The sequence below is a fragment of the Mytilus galloprovincialis genome, chromosome 6, assembly GCF_965363235.1.
Source record: "Mytilus galloprovincialis chromosome 6, xbMytGall1.hap1.1, whole genome shotgun sequence".
In the NCBI taxonomy this organism is placed as follows: domain Eukaryota; kingdom Metazoa; phylum Mollusca; class Bivalvia; order Mytilida; family Mytilidae; genus Mytilus; species Mytilus galloprovincialis.
Genome location: NC_134843.1, coordinates 55,116,229 through 55,136,726, shown reverse-complemented (window position 1 = coordinate 55,136,726; position 20,498 = coordinate 55,116,229). Strand labels below are relative to the sequence as shown.

Genomic DNA, 20,498 nt, shown 5'->3' with positions numbered 1-20,498 from the left:
CAGAAATGATTTGGTTTATTTAGTTAAACACCCCTTGAACATGTTGAATTTGGTAAATGTATCTTGGCATTGTTAAACACGACTGCTAAATGATATGTCACGTCATTTGAAACGTTGTCAAACTAATTTATGTTAAAACAATTGTCCCCTTTCTGTTTGCATCAATACAAACAATCGTTTCTTCTTTCTCATTTAACCGTCTGCAGTTACGTAATAAATGTGTCATGTATATTCACCACTAAAAGAAAGTGATTCGCGTACAAGAAAGAAATCCGAATTAGAAAGTCATCGTTTAAAACGTAGTTCAAGTTAGATAAAATGAGTTTGATTTAGCCAAACGTGTGCATATGTACATTGTGTACACTTACCGTTTCTGTTCTGTACAATTGTGAATTCATGAATGTAAAGTAATTGATATTTCAAAAGTTCTTATTTAACCTGTCTCGGTTTCCATTCCTATATTCTACTTCGTTACTTTAATTAATAAGTTAAAAGATTTTTAAATTTGAACACAATAATTGATTTGTTTTAGCATACAATCACTAGGTTTTTTTACACTTAAATTAGGGATACATTCTTAATGAACAACAACATTTCAAACGTATACCTAACTGAAGCATTTATTCGAATTTCTACAAAAAAATGTTTATGTATGCAGAAAATATCATTAACTCTCAGAAAACTTAGTTGTGTTATGGATTTCTAATAAAACTAGCACAAATAGTTAACATAACAAAGACATGCCATAATCATAAATATATGTGAGTATAATATGGTTTACTTTTATACATTTTTATTTGGATGGAGAGTTGTCTCATTGGCACTCATACCACATCTTCCTATATCTATTCATGAAAACAGTTAAACAAATTAAGTCCTGTAGTTAATGCCCAAGGCGACATTTGCATATGTGCAACTCATCATATTACTCTTGTGTTTTGTAGGGAAATATATTTCTTGTATGTAACAACAAATCATTACAAGAGAAAGAAATTTAATAAAAATATCAAACTCGTACGCAAATTTAAAACGGAACATGCATTACTTAATTGCAAAATCGAAAGCTCAAACAAATGGATAAAAAACCTGTTATATTCCTCACTTGGTACATACATTTCCTTATGTTAAAACAAGCATCCTTATGCTAATGAGTTTAGATACATGTATCAATTATAAAAGGTATTGTTTAAAGTTGAGTGTGCTTTTAAATTTAATATAACACTTTCAGAACGCAAGTTAAACTTAAAATTGCAACAATATATCGACATCACTTAATAATTGTCAAGTTCAGGAAGTACTTGATGTATCGTATATTGCGGAAGTTTGTCAATATTTGTCTCGTGATTAAAAGTAAGTTGTATAAAAACTTTCATTATACTTTCAACGGGTAAATCTAGGCAGAATGTTGCAGGCAATAATTTTGACCTGCATATTGTTCGCAACTTGCATTTATTCAACCAATCCAGGTTTGAGACTTCATATAACACAGAATGGAATAAATTATGGTACGTATGTTTTATCAAGTAATGAGGTTTGAATTCAAATCTGTTTTATTAAATCGGTTCTATAGATTTATGAAAATTGCAAATGAATTTTGATTCTCAAAACATGCTGAATGTCTTGGCTTACAATTTAGGTTACAATAAAAATTCTGTATATTGTAGTTCAAAATATATGTTAGGCTTAAGGTAGAATTGATTTTGAAGGAAGAGAGAACTTCATAATTCAAGTTTATAACATGATGAAAATAGAAAACTAATTGGGTTTATGTTCATAGACATAGAAGGTTCCTGCAGAACGTGAATGTAGTGCATTTAATGTCATTACACACTTAGCCTTAAATAAAAAAAATAAAAAACTAGTTGACACAATACAAGTTATATTACCAAACAGAACATTAAACAAAAGCAACAAATCGTGTTAATATGCCCCAAGTGCATGTTTTCCTATGATGTGAAGCAGAGGGTAGAATAATGTGACCTTAGGATTTATATATAAATTAGACAGTAGTGGTATCTACTAGTATCTAAACATTGACATATCTTTATATTTATACCATCGGAACTAATAACCTAAACACCGGTGTATCAGGCAAATGTTATCAAATCGATGGTAAACATATTGTTAACAATTTGTGATGGTTGGCGTGATTCCATATCAAAAGTGAATGAACACTCTGGGTTTTCTTTAAGAAACTACTTTGTTATGATTCTCTAACACGATTTCTCTAACTCTTACTCGATTTATACTTTTCCTAACCTGTTGATTATTTTTATTTAATCAATGTGTGATTCCTTTAATCTCAGTTTGACACTGATAAATATTTGATTTTGACATCGAATTTTCTTTCTTTCCTCTGAAATTCCTGTGACGTCATGAAATAAGGTGACAATGCCTGATGACGTCACAAGACTATTCAAAAAGAAGGATTATGAGTTTCTGCAAATCGTCCAAAATCATTAGAGAAAAAAAATTTACAACCAAATCTCGTACAATACGATATGTATTCAATCTCGACAGTTAAATTTCAAATATTTAAAAAGTTTGGCAAGCCTCCGGTTCAAAATTTGAATCTAACTGTCTCAAGCGGCTAAATATCGTATCACACTTGGTACAGTGGTAGAATCGATATATATGTATATACTGTGTATTTAAGTTTTGGTATTCGTATCTTGAAGTTGGACATGTTCGATCGAATTTTCTCACTGCTGTATGATATTGTTCATTTGCCTATATATCGTAATATGATAATTTGTTCATGCATTAAGTTAATTGTGATTGTATGTTATTAAATTAAAGCTAATACCGTAGCAGTGGATCTAATTTCCAAGACAGTACGAAGTGCTAAAATACCAGATCAAAGTGGATCAGGACATCATGTAGAATATAACATATATGGGTATGTATGTTTATTCAGGGTTTTATTTAGGTCCATTTATTGTCTAGTGTGCTGGGAGAATATGATTAAATACGTTAAATAAAGCGAATGACGTCGTAGTCGCAGATGCGTTTAAGAGATATCAACTATAATTTTAACATATGTATACAAGAAAGCTTTTGAAATTTGTCGATATTACGTATACTTGCAGAGATAACTCATGCATAATTAGTTTTGTCAGTTTTATTAACGTTTTGTAGTCCAATTCACTGACTTAACAGATATTAACAGTAAGTCTTCTGAGCGTCAGCATATGGACAATTTAGAGTGACACATCGGGTATCGCGGTCACTAGTTCTAAAAGAACTAATTAACCCTCCGTTGCAACCAATGCAAGTTAACGGCCAAGAAGTTTTTTTTTACTTTTTTGTGTATTTTGTTTTGCACTTTTTTCTTTTTGATCACGGTGTAGTGTAATTATCTTTAGCTAATAGTTTTTAATTTCTTTGTACTGTTATCCTTTTACCTTGTAGGCATAAATATGTTTTATATATTACTGATTATGACTATATATTTCATTTAGTCTGGTAATTAAAAACTTCCAGCTAGGAACAAGCAGTATAAAGCTGTCGTCTGGAAGTGACCTGAAATGGACTACAGCAAACATCGTATTGGAAATTGATGGGAATTTTCACTATAAATACAGATGGCATTTGTAAGTTGTTAATAAATCGGTTTTGAAACTATAAAGTTTATTTAAACGATCACTATTACATAAAATTATGAGTTTGTTGGATAACCAATGATGTAGAAAGAATTATCGATCTTTTGTGGCCAATATATATGCTTTATCTGAAACATTGAAACCCCACACACCTATAACGTCCGTTTATATTTAAAAAAAAATATTCCAGTAGTTAAAATGTAGAATCACAAAAATGGCAAACAATTTGAGGAAAATTCAAAAAGGAAAGTCCCTAATCAAAGGGCAAAATCAAAGGCACAAACAAATCAACCGTCATATTCGACTTGCGACTTGGTACAGGCATTTTCTTATGTAAGAATTGGTAAACTAAACCTGTTTTTAGCAAGAGAAACCTCTCACTTGTGTGACAGTCGTATCAAATATTTTACATGTTTTATATTGACAACGGTGTGTGAACAGAACAAACAAACATAAAAGGTAAAAATGACAAAAAAAGAAGTGTTAAGTGTTTTTCCTTCTTTCAAAAACGCCAGGCGGTTTATGATTTCAAATTTTTGCTAGCCAAAAAAAAAATTTAACAAAATTGACGGAAGACATTGTCAAACTTTTGATTCATTTAACCTGTTGTATTGGTTACAGAAACGTACTGAAGTTCTTGTTAATGAACCATTTTTAAAATTTTTTTAACAATTGTGTTGTCTTCGCAGTATCAAGATATCTGATCATGGAAGATTTACAGTTCAGTTTTCAGGGATGTCATTCAGCGTTGGAATAAATACGGGTAAGCAATTTTCAGATATACAATAACTGGTTTAGATTGCAATCGTAAATAGACATCTCAATAGCACATACAAACACATGTTAATAGGATTGTATATAAGGAATAAAACAGATATTTGTGGTAACGTTCATTCAACACTATGTTTTAACCTCGTACTTTATTCGGTCTTTTTACCTGATTCGAGCGTCACTGACGTGTCTTTTAAAGACGAAACGCACGTCTGGTGTACACAATTCTAATACCGGATGGACGTATACGATATATTAAAAACACTACACATAAAAAATAGAGGGAACGTATTACAAGGAGTAAAATATCAAACCAACAACAATAGCAACACCATTCTCATATCTGATATATTATTAGTACATATCCAACCTCCTTGGCGTTATCATAGCTAGGTTGCTGTGATTGAAATCGCAAGCCGTGTCAAATCAGCCTTGAACATTGGCATGTACAGCTTCTCCATAAAACACTCGGCATTTATGAGTAGGGAGCAAAGAATGATCATGCAAATGTGTCTAGAATGAAGTACCAAGCAGAAATCATATTTGTATCGCATCACTATATAATATCTTGGTATGCATATCCAACCTCCTTGGTGTTATCATAGCTAGGTTGCTGTGATTCAAATCGCAAGCGGTGTCAAACCAGCCTTGAACATTGGAATGTACAGCTTCTCCGTAAAACACTCGGCATCAGAAGAAATAACATAAAAAATGTGGTTCACACTGTTATTTTTTCATAGACAGAAAAAATCATTCCTTAAATAATATCTTGGTATGCATGTGATATGTAGCATATTAATCTATTGCAATAAAAAATCATAATATCTAATAAAATTTGTAGATTTAGCTAACAAAGTCCTTATATTTGTATAAAGTAACATTCGTTTATAGTAGAAAATTGTTTTAACGTTGAATAAGCTACAATTAAAAATTGCTTGCTGGTCCCTCTCTGTGATTACCATTATATTACGCTGGTTCATTTCCCAATCAATCTGTCATCAAGGGAAGATAAATAAATCGATTTCGTTCATAGTCTTTTTCAAAAATGATGAACGGTTCTTTATATTGGTATGTAATCATTTTAAACGTTTCAAATTTATGAAATTATATTCGTACATCAATGTTTTTGATACACCAATAACAAAAACTGAAATATATTGAATTGATACATTTTGTAATTATTCAAAAATTATATCAGAAACCTAGACTTAATTATAAGATAATGAACCTGTTAAGGGGAGAGAATACTCGCATAACTTTTTCGAATTGGCACATAATACAACGAAATGTCACTCTTGCATACAAATGGCACATCAATATAATTAATTATCTGCGAAATCGTCCCCCACCTTCAATGATGATTCTAAATTATAAATATAACCAAAAGTTGTTAATCTATAGATAGTTAAGACTAATGAAAGCTAACCCAATGTAAAAATATTTCTTTGCAATTTTTTAAAACTTCCTCAGAAAAATACTCGAGCCACTTGACTTTCATAGTTCAAAATTAACGTTTTTACACAATATTTGAATAAAGTAGTTGAAGATTATTCGCTTCTCAAAGTCTAAGACGCAATAAAAATCGTATGCTTGCACCATCCTACCGAAATACGGATTTAATTAAGTCCTGAACATTTCGACATTTCCGAACAAAACCGGTTTTAACCAAATCACAAGTACGTGTTAAGATCCGACTAAATACCTATTTTCCTATATGGTCAGGTAAAGTTGCTATGATATGTGTATTTGATCTCGTTTATAACAAATCCATCTATATATCTATCAATATACATTCTCGTTATAACTTCACATCAGAAACCGTTAATTACAAAACGTACTGCTGTAGGTGTTGATGGCAATGGGAGACCAACAATTAAATCTGCACAATGCGTATGTAACAGTGGTCATGTTAAGTTCAAATTCCATGGAGGAAGAGCTTGGATCTACAATACATTTGCAGGAAAAGTTTCTAAGGCTATTAGTAATCAGTTCCAGAAAAAGGTAAACATAAAGCGCATTCTTTTTTATACAATTATTAACATTTGGATTGCTGAAAAATGCACTTTTTCTTTTCATCTATTTATTCGTATTATTTTATATTATTTTACACCACATCGATTGCTCTTTGACATGATTAATATTAACTAAGATTTGACAGTTTTAGAATACTTTAAACAAACCTATTTCATTGTATTTTGACGAGTGATTTATTATCACGACTTTAAATAGCGGAAAAAATACACGAATATGAATCGTCGCGAATATGTAAAACTTGGATCTTTCCTTATGGAACTACATCACACAAATAAGTAAATCTCGAAATTAAATAGCCGCGAAGGAAACAAGAACGTGTTAAACACGAAATAAAGTAGCCGCAAAACTAAATTGGTTTAAATTGTAACATTTGTATAACGATGATGATAATTAGAGCCCTGTGATTTCTTACTTTATTGAAACTAATTAAAAATTAAAGAATCTAGGCATCATAATTATGTTCGAGATCAATATTGCAAAAGCAAATTTAAGTAAGTAGCGTTTTGATTTCTTTTATCGTTTTCCTCAGTTCTTAAAAACTGAATAGGGCAATAAACTAGTATTTCGTTACAGATGTGTGGAATAGTTAAAAATCTCATTGATAATAATGCACAGAAGAGTCTTTCAACTATGAAAGGTATATTTGTTTTATCCAGCATTTATTTGTATTTTTTTCATAAGTGATTTGATAAACTCATAAACTCTTGAATAATTATAAGTCAGTCAAATTTTATCATTATGATATGACTTGTAGAACTTATTTGATCTGAAATCAGCTTGATATTTTATAAAACCACCTCTCTTATTTTGAAGAATTCGTGTTTTCTTTTAATTGTCTATTGGTTATATATTATCTGTGTCATTGGATGAAGTCTTTATTCCCCATATTTCTCTTCATTCAACATATTTCGGATACTGTTTTATTTTGTGGATGATCGTTGGATGAGACAAATAGCTAATGTTAAATTGTTGTCAACATATTTTCTACTTTAAATTATATAATATAGTTCAGGTAAAACTAGGAAAAGTTCTGACACTTGACTACAGACTCATGTCAGCTCCAAAGGCAACTCCGCAGTATATGGAAGCGAGTCTTAAGGTAAAATTTTCAATGTTATCTTTTGTTGTTGTAGGAACATGAGGAAAGCAAACCTTCAAGAGTTAATATTCCCTAAGAGTTTTGAAAATATTATAACTTCTTAAATATGGGGATCACAGTTTACTCTTAAACAACATTTAATTTCGATGCATTAATAAAAAAAAAAAACAGTGAAAAGAAGAAAAATCCAAAATGACGTCTTCTGAATACTTTTGATGTTTCAACATTTTGAATATGCTACGGTCGTTATACTTGCAATCCCCTGTCAAGCTTCAGTGTAAAACTAACTGTCGTTGCATTTTGAAACAAATAGGCGTTTCTAGTTTATTAAACGAACACAAAAATTCTTATGTGATAACTGGTCTAAGAAATTACACTGTGTTATTTTTTTTTTAATGAAAATTGTATTATGTTTAATCATACAGGGAGAAATACTCTGGACCAGTGATAAAACTGAAGCACCATTTGCACCTCAATCTATGGCACCAATCACAGACAGCAAGAAAATGGTGTACATCACATTGTCAGATTATGTATTCAACACTATGTTTTATCAAGCGCATAAACATAACATGCTTGTGTTCAACTTGACTTCAAAAAATGTAAATATATGTTTCGTACAAACTGGTTTGTCTGCAAGGAGAAAAAAAATGAACATTTATTTTCACATAACACTGACACAAGATGAAACTTCAATGCTAATTCCTCAAAAATAACAAAAATATTTTGTTAACTAGCCAACATTAAACGTGTACACATTTAAACGTGTACACGTATCGAAAAATAATTTGACATGCAATATGAAAAGAAAACGTTTATTGTTGGATCAAATTCTATTTTGGCTAGCAGTTTTTATTTTGAGAAAATATAATAGCAGTCAATGTGTAGTCTTCAATACTTATAAACAAGCATTTGTATACATCGGTTTCGAAACTTAAATTGAAACAGACTAATATAGACTACCACAAACTTACCACCTTAATCAACTTATTTACAGAAAAATTGAAATTCACAAAATGACCAGGATTCTCTATATTTAATCAAAATATATTTGTTTTTAAATTCTGTAAATTACAAACGAATCAAAGCTTACACAACATGATTTATTTCAACTTACATTCTAAAACACATACAAACGTTTATAATGATATCAAAACAGTGTACTTTTAATGTTTGCTTACATCTCATTTTTTGTTTTTATAATTTAATGGTTTTGAGAAAAATAACAATCTTGTTTTCTCTTTGTACATTCCAAGATCAAAGACAAGAAAGATATATTGAACACAACCTGTTCCGGTCTGTGTATTGGGAAATTTATTCCACAGGTAAATTAAAAAACAAATGTTGCAGATAGAAAAATGAAACTGAAAGCGTATTTCAAAATTTAATTTATATATCTTTGTAATTGTATTGTACCGAATGCATAATATTTAATTTGATTTACAAATACCTAAAAAAACACAATATTTATTTAAATGCAATTTTTCAGTTATTATTAGAGAAATTATAAACATGTGGGACAAACTTTTAAATGGGTTGCTATCAAACTTCTATACGATTTTTGACCAAGCATTGTTATAAGATTGATACCAGGATACAATATATAGTCAGAGTAACAGTATCACGAGTATGTTAAGAATATACAAAGATTTGATCGGACAAGGAATATTATAATATTGTTTCCAGTCAGTCGCTTGATACGCGTCGTTAAAAGTTGTACCATTACTGTGGAGAATTGAAGCAGGCTAAGTCAATACGAAAATTGAAATTTTTAGTTGATGATGCACCCATTTTCAATATAATTTTGGTCTTAACACGAACAGTTTATTTACAATTTATATAAAAGTTCGTAATGAAGTTTTGTCTTGATGATGATTAACAATATATATATATATATATATATATATATATATATATATATATATATATAAGCCATGCTATAGTTGTGTTATAGATGCAATTTATTTGCAATAAAATTTTGCAGAAAAATACAATTTTTTAGTATTTTTTATATCTTTTATTACGTGAAGATCGGAAAAGCTTTTCCAAATAGTACAGTAGAACTACACATGCTCAGTACTAAACCACCAGTGACAAATATAACAGTTGGAGCCCTTGGTGTGAGAGCGGAAGGGAACATCACCTTGTTTGCTAGGAAATCAGACAAAAGTCTACATTATTTGTTTACAATCTATGCTGTGAGTATTTTTTTTTTATTACACTAGATTATCAAAAGAACAATTATATTGAACTGTATAATTTTGCATTATTAATAATTTTCCTTTTAAAAATGTTTATCAAAGATATTAAGCTTATACTTGTGTACGTCATAAGTGCATATCGTCAACAAAACTCAGTATGTCTGATGATATATTTGACAAATATGTATCATGGTTCATTCAACATATTTTGGGGTTATAACTATGCATATGAAATGTTCAGTACTTCTGATTGTTGTGCCAATCAGACAATAGCTAACCATCAAACCTTTTGCGTGCTTGTGCTTATAATTCATGTATATCTATTGGGGGATAGTTGTTGTATCGAGTAACGTTTGGCACATTTAAATATCTAAGAGGGAACATGGGTTATGTATAATTCTCGAAAAAGGGTCTAAATGGCCAATGAAAACAAAGTTTCTCAATCAATTCGTTTTGTCATTTGATTTTGCCATGTGATAACGGACTTTCCGATTTGATTTTCCTCTGAGTTCAGTATTTTTGTAATTTTACTTTTTTCAGTCATACGAGAAAAGTCGAATATTGCATAATAAATAAATACTATCTTTGTGTTCAACGTCGCCTGTAATAATAAATTTCAGTTAGACTATAGAAATTATATGATTTACGACACTACAATTTATAAACATTCTTGACGTCAAATATAAGCGAGATGAACAATTCTAGGATTGCTACATATACATGTATCAAAATATTTGAAGATGAAAAACATAACGTGAAATTGTATAGTGTATGTGGTCTGTACTGATTTATTCAACATTACACATTCTGTTTATCAGAAAGCATCAATAAAAGTGAATCTTTCAATAGCAAATGAGATGATCCATGGAAAACTCTACGATATGAAGTAAGTATTCTGACCATTACTGTAAAGCATGTTTAGCAGAATATGCTCAGTCTTCCAAGTCATTGAATACTAATACTATTTCCGAACTCAATTTGTGTAATTTAAATATATGAATACATATTTCATTGTAATCTTTAATTTACCGATATCAGTATGCACACAAGATATAAGAACAATTTTTTTTATATACTATAGTTCGCTTATATGTGTGTTACATTTTAGTGTTGTGTTTCCGTTGTGTCGTTGTTCTCCTCTAATATTTGATGTGTTTCCCTTAGTTTTAAATTGTACCCCGGATTTGCTTTTTTCTCTCAATCGATTGATGAATTTCGAACAGCGGTATACTACTGTTGCCTTTATTTCTTTCTCTTCAGTAATTAATGTATCAACGAATTTCGATTTGATATCGCATAATATGAAACATCTATTTCCCTTTTTCTAAAACATAGACAATTCAGGCGTGTACAAATTGTTCCAAGGTGAGAGGTTCTTAGTCTTGTTACAAAATGAAATTGGATACGGATATAACGTGGATTGATTGATAGATTGTTGATTGTTTAACGTCCAGTGGCAAATATTTCATGCATATTCAGGACGAGAATAAGTTCACAATAAATACAATATGTAGGTCTTGTCATAATAGAGGCCATTTTGGATGATGGTCGGGGAAATTTTGACTGCCACTGGAAAATGAGGGTATATTGGATAGGGACCGCAATTTTGCCTTGCAACAGGCCACCTACGGGCCAATATAACGTCGATGAAATTTAATTCGAATTAATCAAAGTGTTTTAACGCTAATATTAATTGACACAAGAAACCAACAAGAAGCGAGAAAAACATCATTTAAATGGTCGTTTCTCATGTTTCTGCAACGCATTGTTTTTCTCGAGAGTTGTAAAGTCGTAGATATCAAAAGTTGTTGTATGAGTGCCAATGAGACAACTCTCCGTCAAAGTACGTTCTTGTACATCGAGCCCTGCATGGATAACATTGATTCGGTAATTTTTTACCAGATCTACCAGATCACATAAATTTCACCATACGGGGGTTTAGTACTGCACTACATTTTAATTGCCCATGTAATAGTTTTCTGTGAAATTGGTTTTCGTATTGATATTTTTTCCGTTGATATATTTTGTAATAGTGATTTCTGCTTCCATTGATCCTGTAGCTTGTTTGCCGAACGGAAACAGGAAAAATAATTGTGATATTTATAAGTTACAATCAAAATAAACATATCATTTTCAGAATTCAAACAAAAGTTACAAACTCTGCCATTGGTACTATAAATGTAAGTATCTAGTGTTTTTAAGAAAAACGGAAACAAAGATTTTTTGATAAGTTTCTTTAATGCATTTTTATATTAAAATAAAAAATGGATTTCTTATTCTAAATTAAGTATTTATTTTGTTGACAGCTAGTTTATCGATAATACTTTGTATGAGCCGCAGTTTAAATATTGCATACAATTATTTAGTGTTGTTACAAAAGAAAATAATAACATTGCACAATTATGACGAACATAAAAACCATATCTACTCTTATCATTTTATACATGTATTTCCTGTTACAATAGAGATATCGGTATTCTATATGTATCATTATGTCTTTTGTTCATAGGACAGAGCATTACAATTTCTTGTGGACAGTGCCATCATAACCACCATAGAACCAATGATCAACGGTATGTATATTTCAAATCATCTTTTGAGAACTCATATTGCGAAAAAATAATTTTGTGGTAGACGGAACTGATTCATAATGCGCAGAAGCAAGTTAGCATTTATTGAATGAATTTGATTTACAGTTGTTTGCTAAACGTACAGTTACAAATAGTGCATACGTATTTAAGACGTCTTGCTACACAAACCGAATTAAAACTTAGGGCTGAAGTCATGCTATGTGAAAGGGTTGACAGTTCTCGTTTTACTCGGCGCAACAGCCGTGTTGATCAAACATTTATAAAATCTCAACGAATATACTTCTTTTATAATTTGACACGCCAGACGCGTTTTTCGTGTTCACAAGAGTCAACTAAGGCTTTCGATTAAAAATTTCGTAATTTCAATAAAGAAAGTAGCAGAACATTAACGCTAGAAGAATTGAAAAAAGCCAAATATGTCTATAAAGACCCATCTAAATCGAAGGTTATAAAACCTCTATTGCCGAGAATGACCGTTTTAGATAATATTTCATAAAATAATTATGACGACTGTGCTGGCTGGCATAGCTGATGCTTAACAGTCTCATTTTTTTCTCGTTATTTTATTACTTATCTAAGCGATAAAGTTTACTTGAGAGAAACTTAACAAATACCAGTAGAGCTGTGGAATTCTAATTAGGGTTTTTGAAAATAACCTTCCGTAAAGTATACCATCTGCTCAAATCTAAATATCAAACGAGCTATTATAGAAAATATTAATCATATATATCCATGGAAACAGATATAATATATATTTGTAACGCTTCGTGAATTCAAAATTGACTCATATCTGGTATTCTAGGTCTCGGAACCAAAGGTTTTCCTATGCCATCGACAAATGATTTACAATTCCAACAGTCTGGTATTAAACTATTGTCGGTGAGTATAACATGCCTTCACTGTATTTCAATGTATTTTTTTTTAGATAACTTGTATATGTGTTGGTTTTGTTCAATGAATTTGAAGATGATTTCCATAATGTGTCGACATATTTAAATAAGTGTACACTGTTCCACATAAAAACGACAATCAACGCCATAACCAATATTTACATCACACGTTGATTTCAGGTTCATTTTTTGACCATGTAACTGTATCCACAAGTTCAAATAGTGTCGCGATTAATAGCGTTCTGTACATATCTTTGAAAAGTATTTGTTTTATGTAAAAATAAAAATAAACGAAATTAAATGTTATGATTTTTCCTTAGTTACAAATTGTTTTCAAAATAGTTCAAAAAACAAAACTAATTAAACAATTACAAAGAAGAAAAATGATATCTGTGTGTAGGGTATTCCAGACTGATCAGTGAAACATTACTATAGAAGCTCCAATCATATAATACCAGGCAGTATGTATGTTTCGTTCCTCTTTTTTTTATTTTCAGAACACGATCCTGATTGAAACGGATTTGAAGTATGCTCCTAAATCAACTGTGCTGAAGTTTGTGCCTATGAATGAACGATACCAGGAGATTGAAATTTGATGAATGAAATTATGGTGTGTGTGGATGTGAAATACATGTTGGATGTGTCGAATGACATTTAAATTTGTTTGTCCCATAAAATACAGTAAATGGTTTAGTCTACTCTACAATACCACAGGTTTTCAAAAAAATAATATTCACAATGTCTGAAAATTCATTTTGTTAACCAGTTTGTTTTATATCATGCTTAAAAATAATATTGTACAGCATTTAAAATTGGACAGTAAGTGTACTGCTAGATTGTAAATAAAGTTAAATCATAATAATGTCATTTTTGTTGGTCAAATGTCTACAATTGCTACATAAAATGTTAAGAACTTAAAAAATATAGAATACAACCGTAACCCCTATTATGTAATAAAACGTTGAGATAATAAAATGTAAAAAATTGATTGATAACAAAAACAAAAATAAATATTGATATACTTAAACTTTATGTAAGATAACAAATTATAAAGCAATAATAGTCAATAATATAAAAGCATAACAGGTTGAAGGAGCATATTTTGTTTTATTTGGCTGCTCGTGGAGCACGTTGACAAATACACAAGACAACCTACAGCAGTAAATTTATGAATGACTTTCATAGATCAGTGTGTATGTGGTGAATTTGTAAATGTAAGACGTGCATCCTTATTAATGTCACACAATACTGTTCAAATGAATGAGGAATAACATGACATTTTACTGCGCCGATATCAGTTGAATAGTACCAACAGTTTGCTTCAACTATGAACAACGGCATGATATAATTCAGTTTCGATGGAGGCGATTATGCTTGCTGTTGATTCTACATAAGTTGGAATCTAAAAAATAAAAAAAAATATTAATGTTCTGCATATAAATACATTGACGCTTTCTTTAATAAGGCAAGCTTTCGTTCATAAGTTTATTTTCAGTTAATAAAATCCTTACTAATTTTTATTCTAAAGTATATTATGACAGTGACGTATAGATTCTAGGAACTAACGTTGTTTATCGTCTTTATTACGTGTTATAGTGTTTTTTAAATTTGCCTTTGTAAATTATAAAATTTTGCTGTTTTTGTAATATCCTTTTAGCGTGGTTTGGTAGTTATACAACGCGATTGTGTTATTGTTATGTAGAAATGCAATAAAAGCAATAGATCTTTAATTCCTTATAAAAGCTTACTAATTCCGGGAACATTGAAAGAACTAGAACAGGTTCTTCAGATCTGAAAGACAAACAAAACCTACAAAATAAAGCCTCATTTAAAAACTTCATGGTGTTTTTTATTATTTTTAAAAATGTATTAGTCACAGAGTTTTCTACAATAATAACAAATAACTCAGATTTTATTTGATACAAATATTACCGAAATGTGTTTTCATTTATTTACAGTTTTGCCTATGCGTAGGAAATATTTTTTCTTTTTTAATATGTATGATTTTCTGGTATGTTCTTGTTGACCTGGACAGAATTGGTGAAGTAACAACATATCCGAGGCATTAAAGTTGTGTCTTGGGTGTTCTTGTGTTTATTTGTACTGTATTCCCGTCACGTATATTGTCATTTCAAAGGTAATTTTAACATTGCCATATACGCCGAAAATTTGTCTAGCCAGGTTCAACCACCTTTGTATTTTTAAAATGTTCCGTAGAAAGACATGAATATGGGAGTTGTTATGTAACAGTACGTTTTCATGTAAACTATGTATATGTTGGCGTTTGTTTTTTTGTTACTGTTCAGTGTTTCCGTTGTTCCGTTGTTTGCCTTCTACATTTATGATTTGTTTTCAATTTGATAAATCTTTTACAGTGATATACTTCAGCTGAATTTATTTAATAGAAACATTTGGCATAAAACATACCTGCTGAATTCCAGAATGAATATCCTATATACTAGTATATAGCTAGTACATGCAAACAATGTTGTATTGCACAAAAGAACCAAGTTAAAAGGAGAGTCTTCTTTCTTTTGTTTTAATCTATAAGGGGACATTTTTTCTAAATCTATTTTTTGATATTGGTTGGTGGATGCGTTGTAAGGGTGTTTGTATCATGTATAAACACTCTAGATTTTACAAGGGAACATGTTCAAGACGCATACGCAGAATATGCTGACAAAATGGCCAATAGTGGGCAAGTATTTGACAGGTACCACAACTATATCCTCGTAATGGGTTATACGAATACCTATACCTATTATTTTAATTTTAGTTTCTTGTGTACAATTTGGAAATTAGTATGGCGTTCATTATCACTGGACTAGTATATATTTGTTTAGGGGCCAGCTGAAGGACGCCTCTGGGTGCGTGAATTTCGCGCTACATTGAAGACCTGTTGGTGACCCTCTGCTGTTGTTTTTTATTGGTCGGGTTGTTGTCTCTTTGACACATTCCCCATTTCCATTCTCAATTCTATTTATTCTATATAACTTGCATAAAAATTAATGGAAAGTTATTAACAGACAACCATATTTGAAGATAGCAAGCAATAACCACATAAAATCCGAACCAATATTATTTATTTTTGAAATCATTACCTTTTAATTACTTTTCCAATCATCGTTTTTCATGTCTTTATCTTCAGCTGAACAAATCAATTCTGGACCATTTTTCTCTAAATCGTAGATACGTGATTGAAAAGAGAATGAAGAAATCAGATTAAGTAAGAAAATTCGCCATTATATGTCTTAAGTAAAACATTGATTATCCAGAAACAAAATTAATCTGAATTGTGAATTAATTCAATAAATGAAACATGGTATAAAGTTACAATACGAATGTTTAGAAAACCTGTAAATGTTTTTCATCGACGGAAAATGTATTTGTAAAATTATAAACAAAATTTAGGAAAATTAAAAACACGAGTATGTTTTGAAAATATTTTCTTTGACTAACAGTTTAAGTGTTTAATTATTTACAACACTGATAATAATTCAATCAAAACAATCTGTCTTAAATGTATATCATGAAGGTAACAATGAAAACAAATAACATAAATTTCAAACAAAAATAAATCATCAGAAAAACAGATATTTACCATACTTGCCTCGAATATTTCATTTTTTTTGTCATAAAAAGTAAATGATTCGTACACAATCATTGCAACTTCTAAAAATTGTATTATATTATATTTTGACTTATTGTACAATAACGAAAAGAGGATAAACAACATGTAATTTGATAATGAAACAACAAACGAATGTTAAGGGTTAGTAGGTGTCCAGTAAATAAGAATAGTGTGTTATATATTGTATCATAAAATATTTAGGATTATGTGAATTATTAATTTAAGCACATACATTGTTTCAAATAAATATTCAGCATAACACCATACTATCTTGTACATATGACATGTATATTATTTATTTATTCTTAAATGAGACAATATTAAAACTATAATTAGAGTGAAATCTGTATATTATAATAAAACATTTACATGTTAATATCACTTGGAACTATTGGTACTATTTTTCACATATGCCATTATTTATTTTAATTTTCAGTTGAAAGTTCTGCATAAATCAGAACTATGCAAAATCGCTCATTAAGTTAAACTTATTCATCTACATTTCGCTATATCTAAAGGTTTGCGTCTTTTATCAATAAATGTAACGATTGTTATAAAGGCTTTCATTTCATAATTATTTGATCACTTTGTCACCTAAATTAAATAGCTTACGAGGACAATAGGTTTGTTGATTGTTGTCACAAACACACTGAGCTGTTCCATTCATTGGTTCTACAAAGCAGTTTCCCAATCCACAGTCGTATGTCATACACTGACTTTCTGTTGGTGTATATACATGTATTCAAAAATATAGAAATTTGGAAATATTGTCTAGTGCCGATCAGATTTACTACTTTACTCGATGGGAAATGTATGAAATCAAAGGTATGATCCGCATGAAGTTAAATGATAGCAATTGACAACCGTTCTACGGTAATTCCAGATGCACTAATTGTATGTTATGTTATCAGATTTCAAATTGATATTTCAACATATGAAACGTAGGATGGAGATGACAAAATCTGTTTTTTTCCAACTGGTGTATTCATAAAACTAGTTATGCAAGAATATTTGATGAAAACCAGAGTGAAATATGATTAGCCAATAGAGTCTATAATGATAGCTTGACATTATGAATTCCCAATACAAAAATACATGGTTGATACGATAATGATTTTCTAAAATAATATTTTGTTGTTCCATTTTAACTGCCATTAAAAAAAAATAATATTTTTTATAAGTGTTTAGTGTATTGCTGTAATCATTATCAATAATTATAGAAAATTACTAATTGCTAACTATAGTTCAAAACATTATTCTTAATCAACGTGATCCGGAATTTTGTAATCAAAATATTGATAATTTCAAAGTAGCTCTTTATGAATATAAAAACAAGTGTGTTCACCTAAACATAACTCGCCAGTCCATTGTCCAATACAGTCACAAACAACTTTTCCATCATTACTCGTAATACATTTTCCACCATTAAAACATTGGCAATTATCAGCTAAAATAGAATTATATCAACATTATCAAAATAAATTATGATGAAAATTGCTTTTAATATTATAAAATTGATAAATATGTTAAATATTGTGAGAAAAGCTTGCAAGTTGATACGCCTGGAATCTTTGAAAATTGTTACATCTTAGAATAATATGTCTAGTGGGTCGATAATTTAATCGATGGGTAAAGCCTTGGCACATATATATAAAAAAAAACAGCATGGCAAAGACTAATTATGACATTATGTCAGTTGCACTATAGAATCATAAACGTTGAAGCAAAATCATGAACGTTGAAGCCTCCTTAATGCAAATATGTTAAACAAAATTCCAAAAAATAAAAGAAAATACTGATATTTGCCAGATTATTGTTTCCTGCTGATTTAACCATGTTAGCTCCAGTATTCATGAGTATTATGGTTCTTATTTATAAATAAAAAGTAGACATGATGTTATGTTCTTCTCATATATGTTATGATGGTATGATACTAAACCCCTAACGGGAAGGATTGTGCCTGATGTTCATATGATGAAATCATAATCTTTCAGTCAGTTTAATTGAAGTCTGGAGCTGGCATGTCAGTTAACTGCTAGTAGTCTGTTGTTATTTATGTATTATTGTCATTTTGTTTATTTTCTTTGGTTACAGCTTCTGACATCAGACTCGGACATCTCTTGAACTGAATTTTAATGTGCATATTGTTATGCGTTTACTTTTCTACATTGGCTAGAGGTATAGGGGGAGGGTTGAGATCTCACAAACATGTTTAACCCCGCCGCATTTTTGCGCCTGTCCCAAGTCAGGAGCCTCTGGCCTTTGTTAGTCTTGTATTATTTCAATCTCAGTTTCTTGTGTACAATTTTGAAATTAGTATGGCGTTCATTATCACTGAACTAGTATATATTTGTTTAGGGGCCAGCTGAAGGACGCCTCCGGGTGCGGGAATTTCTCGCTACATTGAAGACCTGTTGGTGACCTTCTGCTATTGTTTTTTATCTGGTCGAGTTGTTGTCTCTTTGGCACATTCCCCTTTTCCATTCTCAATTTTATGAGATGATAAAAAATGCTATGACGGAATGTATATGATATAAACTGTTCGACCAATATGCTGGGAAACAGTTTATAGTTAAAAAAAAAACAAAATGACCTTTACTTAAAAAAAATTCCTTCATCGATTTTTGAATATATATTTACTATGGGCATTGCAAATGATCATATATTTTTATATTTTAAAGATGCTTCTGTATGAAATAGTACTTAGAAATGTAGCGCCATCAATCGTTTTGAGTCAAAATGATATGAACACTGATCAGCAGGTAATTTATATTATTTGAATTGTGAAATATGTACCACCAAATATTCTTAATGTTATGTTTTCATTGCTAATGATATATGTTTCCACCATATCATTGTGTTTTTTCGTTTGAGATTAATGGGAAGGCAGACAAAAATAAAAACCCCGAAAGGTACACATTTGTTTGTACTAAATGAGGAATCTACTCAGCAGTTTTTATTTGTGTTATGTTAAGTTTTTTTTATATAATTTTTCATTATTCATTTTATCGTAATGTATATGTAGGGCAGTTATCACAGTGTACAAAAAGAGCGTTCTAATAGATACATGCGCAGGTTTATCAACCATGGTTGCTCTCATCACGTTTCAGAATTATCTGATAGTATTAAGTGTGGTTAGTACTTTTTCAAAACATTACACCGTTCCTGTAGCAACCCCCCGACCAAAGAGCAGAAAACAGTCGAAAGCCAACAATAGTTCTTCAACAAGCGCCAAAATCCCAGGCCTCAGCTGGCCCTTGAACAAAATATACGGACAAAACCAGAGGCTCCTGACTTGAGACAGGCGCATTCATGAAGCAATGTTAAACATGTGTAGTGATATTTCAACCCTCCGCTATACCATTAATCAATGAAGAAAAAAACACAGTAATACACACAGTAAAAATGGATAATTACCAATAGGAAATTAAAAGTCATCTCATTTATCATAACTTTTGTATCAAGTTTCCCGTTATAATATAGATGTCATTATTGAGCGTCAATATATCATCCAAATATCTAAAAGTGTTATTAAATGTTTGTATCAGATGTTGTTTCGAGGGTCTTTGCTGATTTTAGTCATAAATTGTAACCGATAACAATATCGAAATAGGTCAGCAATCATTGGTGCACAGTAAGTCTCCATTGGAATTCCAATAACTTGACGATATACGGAGTC

At 30.5% G+C, this 20,498-nt stretch overlaps 1 protein-coding gene across 2 annotated transcripts; it reads left to right on the top strand.

The window, feature by feature from the left end:
* Nucleotides 1–1,315: 1,315 nt before the first annotated feature.
* On the top strand, nucleotides 1,316–14,909 carry LOC143079905 (bactericidal permeability-increasing protein-like). Of its 2 annotated transcripts, XM_076255534.1 has the most exons (15): nucleotides 1,316–1,505; nucleotides 2,800–2,899; nucleotides 3,462–3,593; nucleotides 4,292–4,365; nucleotides 6,220–6,374; nucleotides 6,981–7,044; nucleotides 7,415–7,506; nucleotides 7,932–8,108; nucleotides 8,763–8,831; nucleotides 9,537–9,704; nucleotides 10,526–10,593; nucleotides 11,845–11,887; nucleotides 12,217–12,280; nucleotides 13,101–13,177; nucleotides 13,686–14,909. In XM_076255534.1, exons 1-15 carry the CDS (start codon nucleotides 1,403–1,405, stop codon nucleotides 13,782–13,784), a joined length of 1,485 nt encoding a protein of 494 aa, XP_076111649.1. In that variant the 5' UTR covers nucleotides 1,316–1,402; the 3' UTR covers nucleotides 13,785–14,909. The 2 variants fall into 2 exon arrangements, with proteins under 2 accessions (XP_076111649.1, XP_076111650.1); XM_076255535.1 differs by lacking the exons at nucleotides 9,537–9,704; nucleotides 10,526–10,593; nucleotides 11,845–11,887.
* Nucleotides 14,910–20,498: the final 5,589 nt, after the last annotated feature.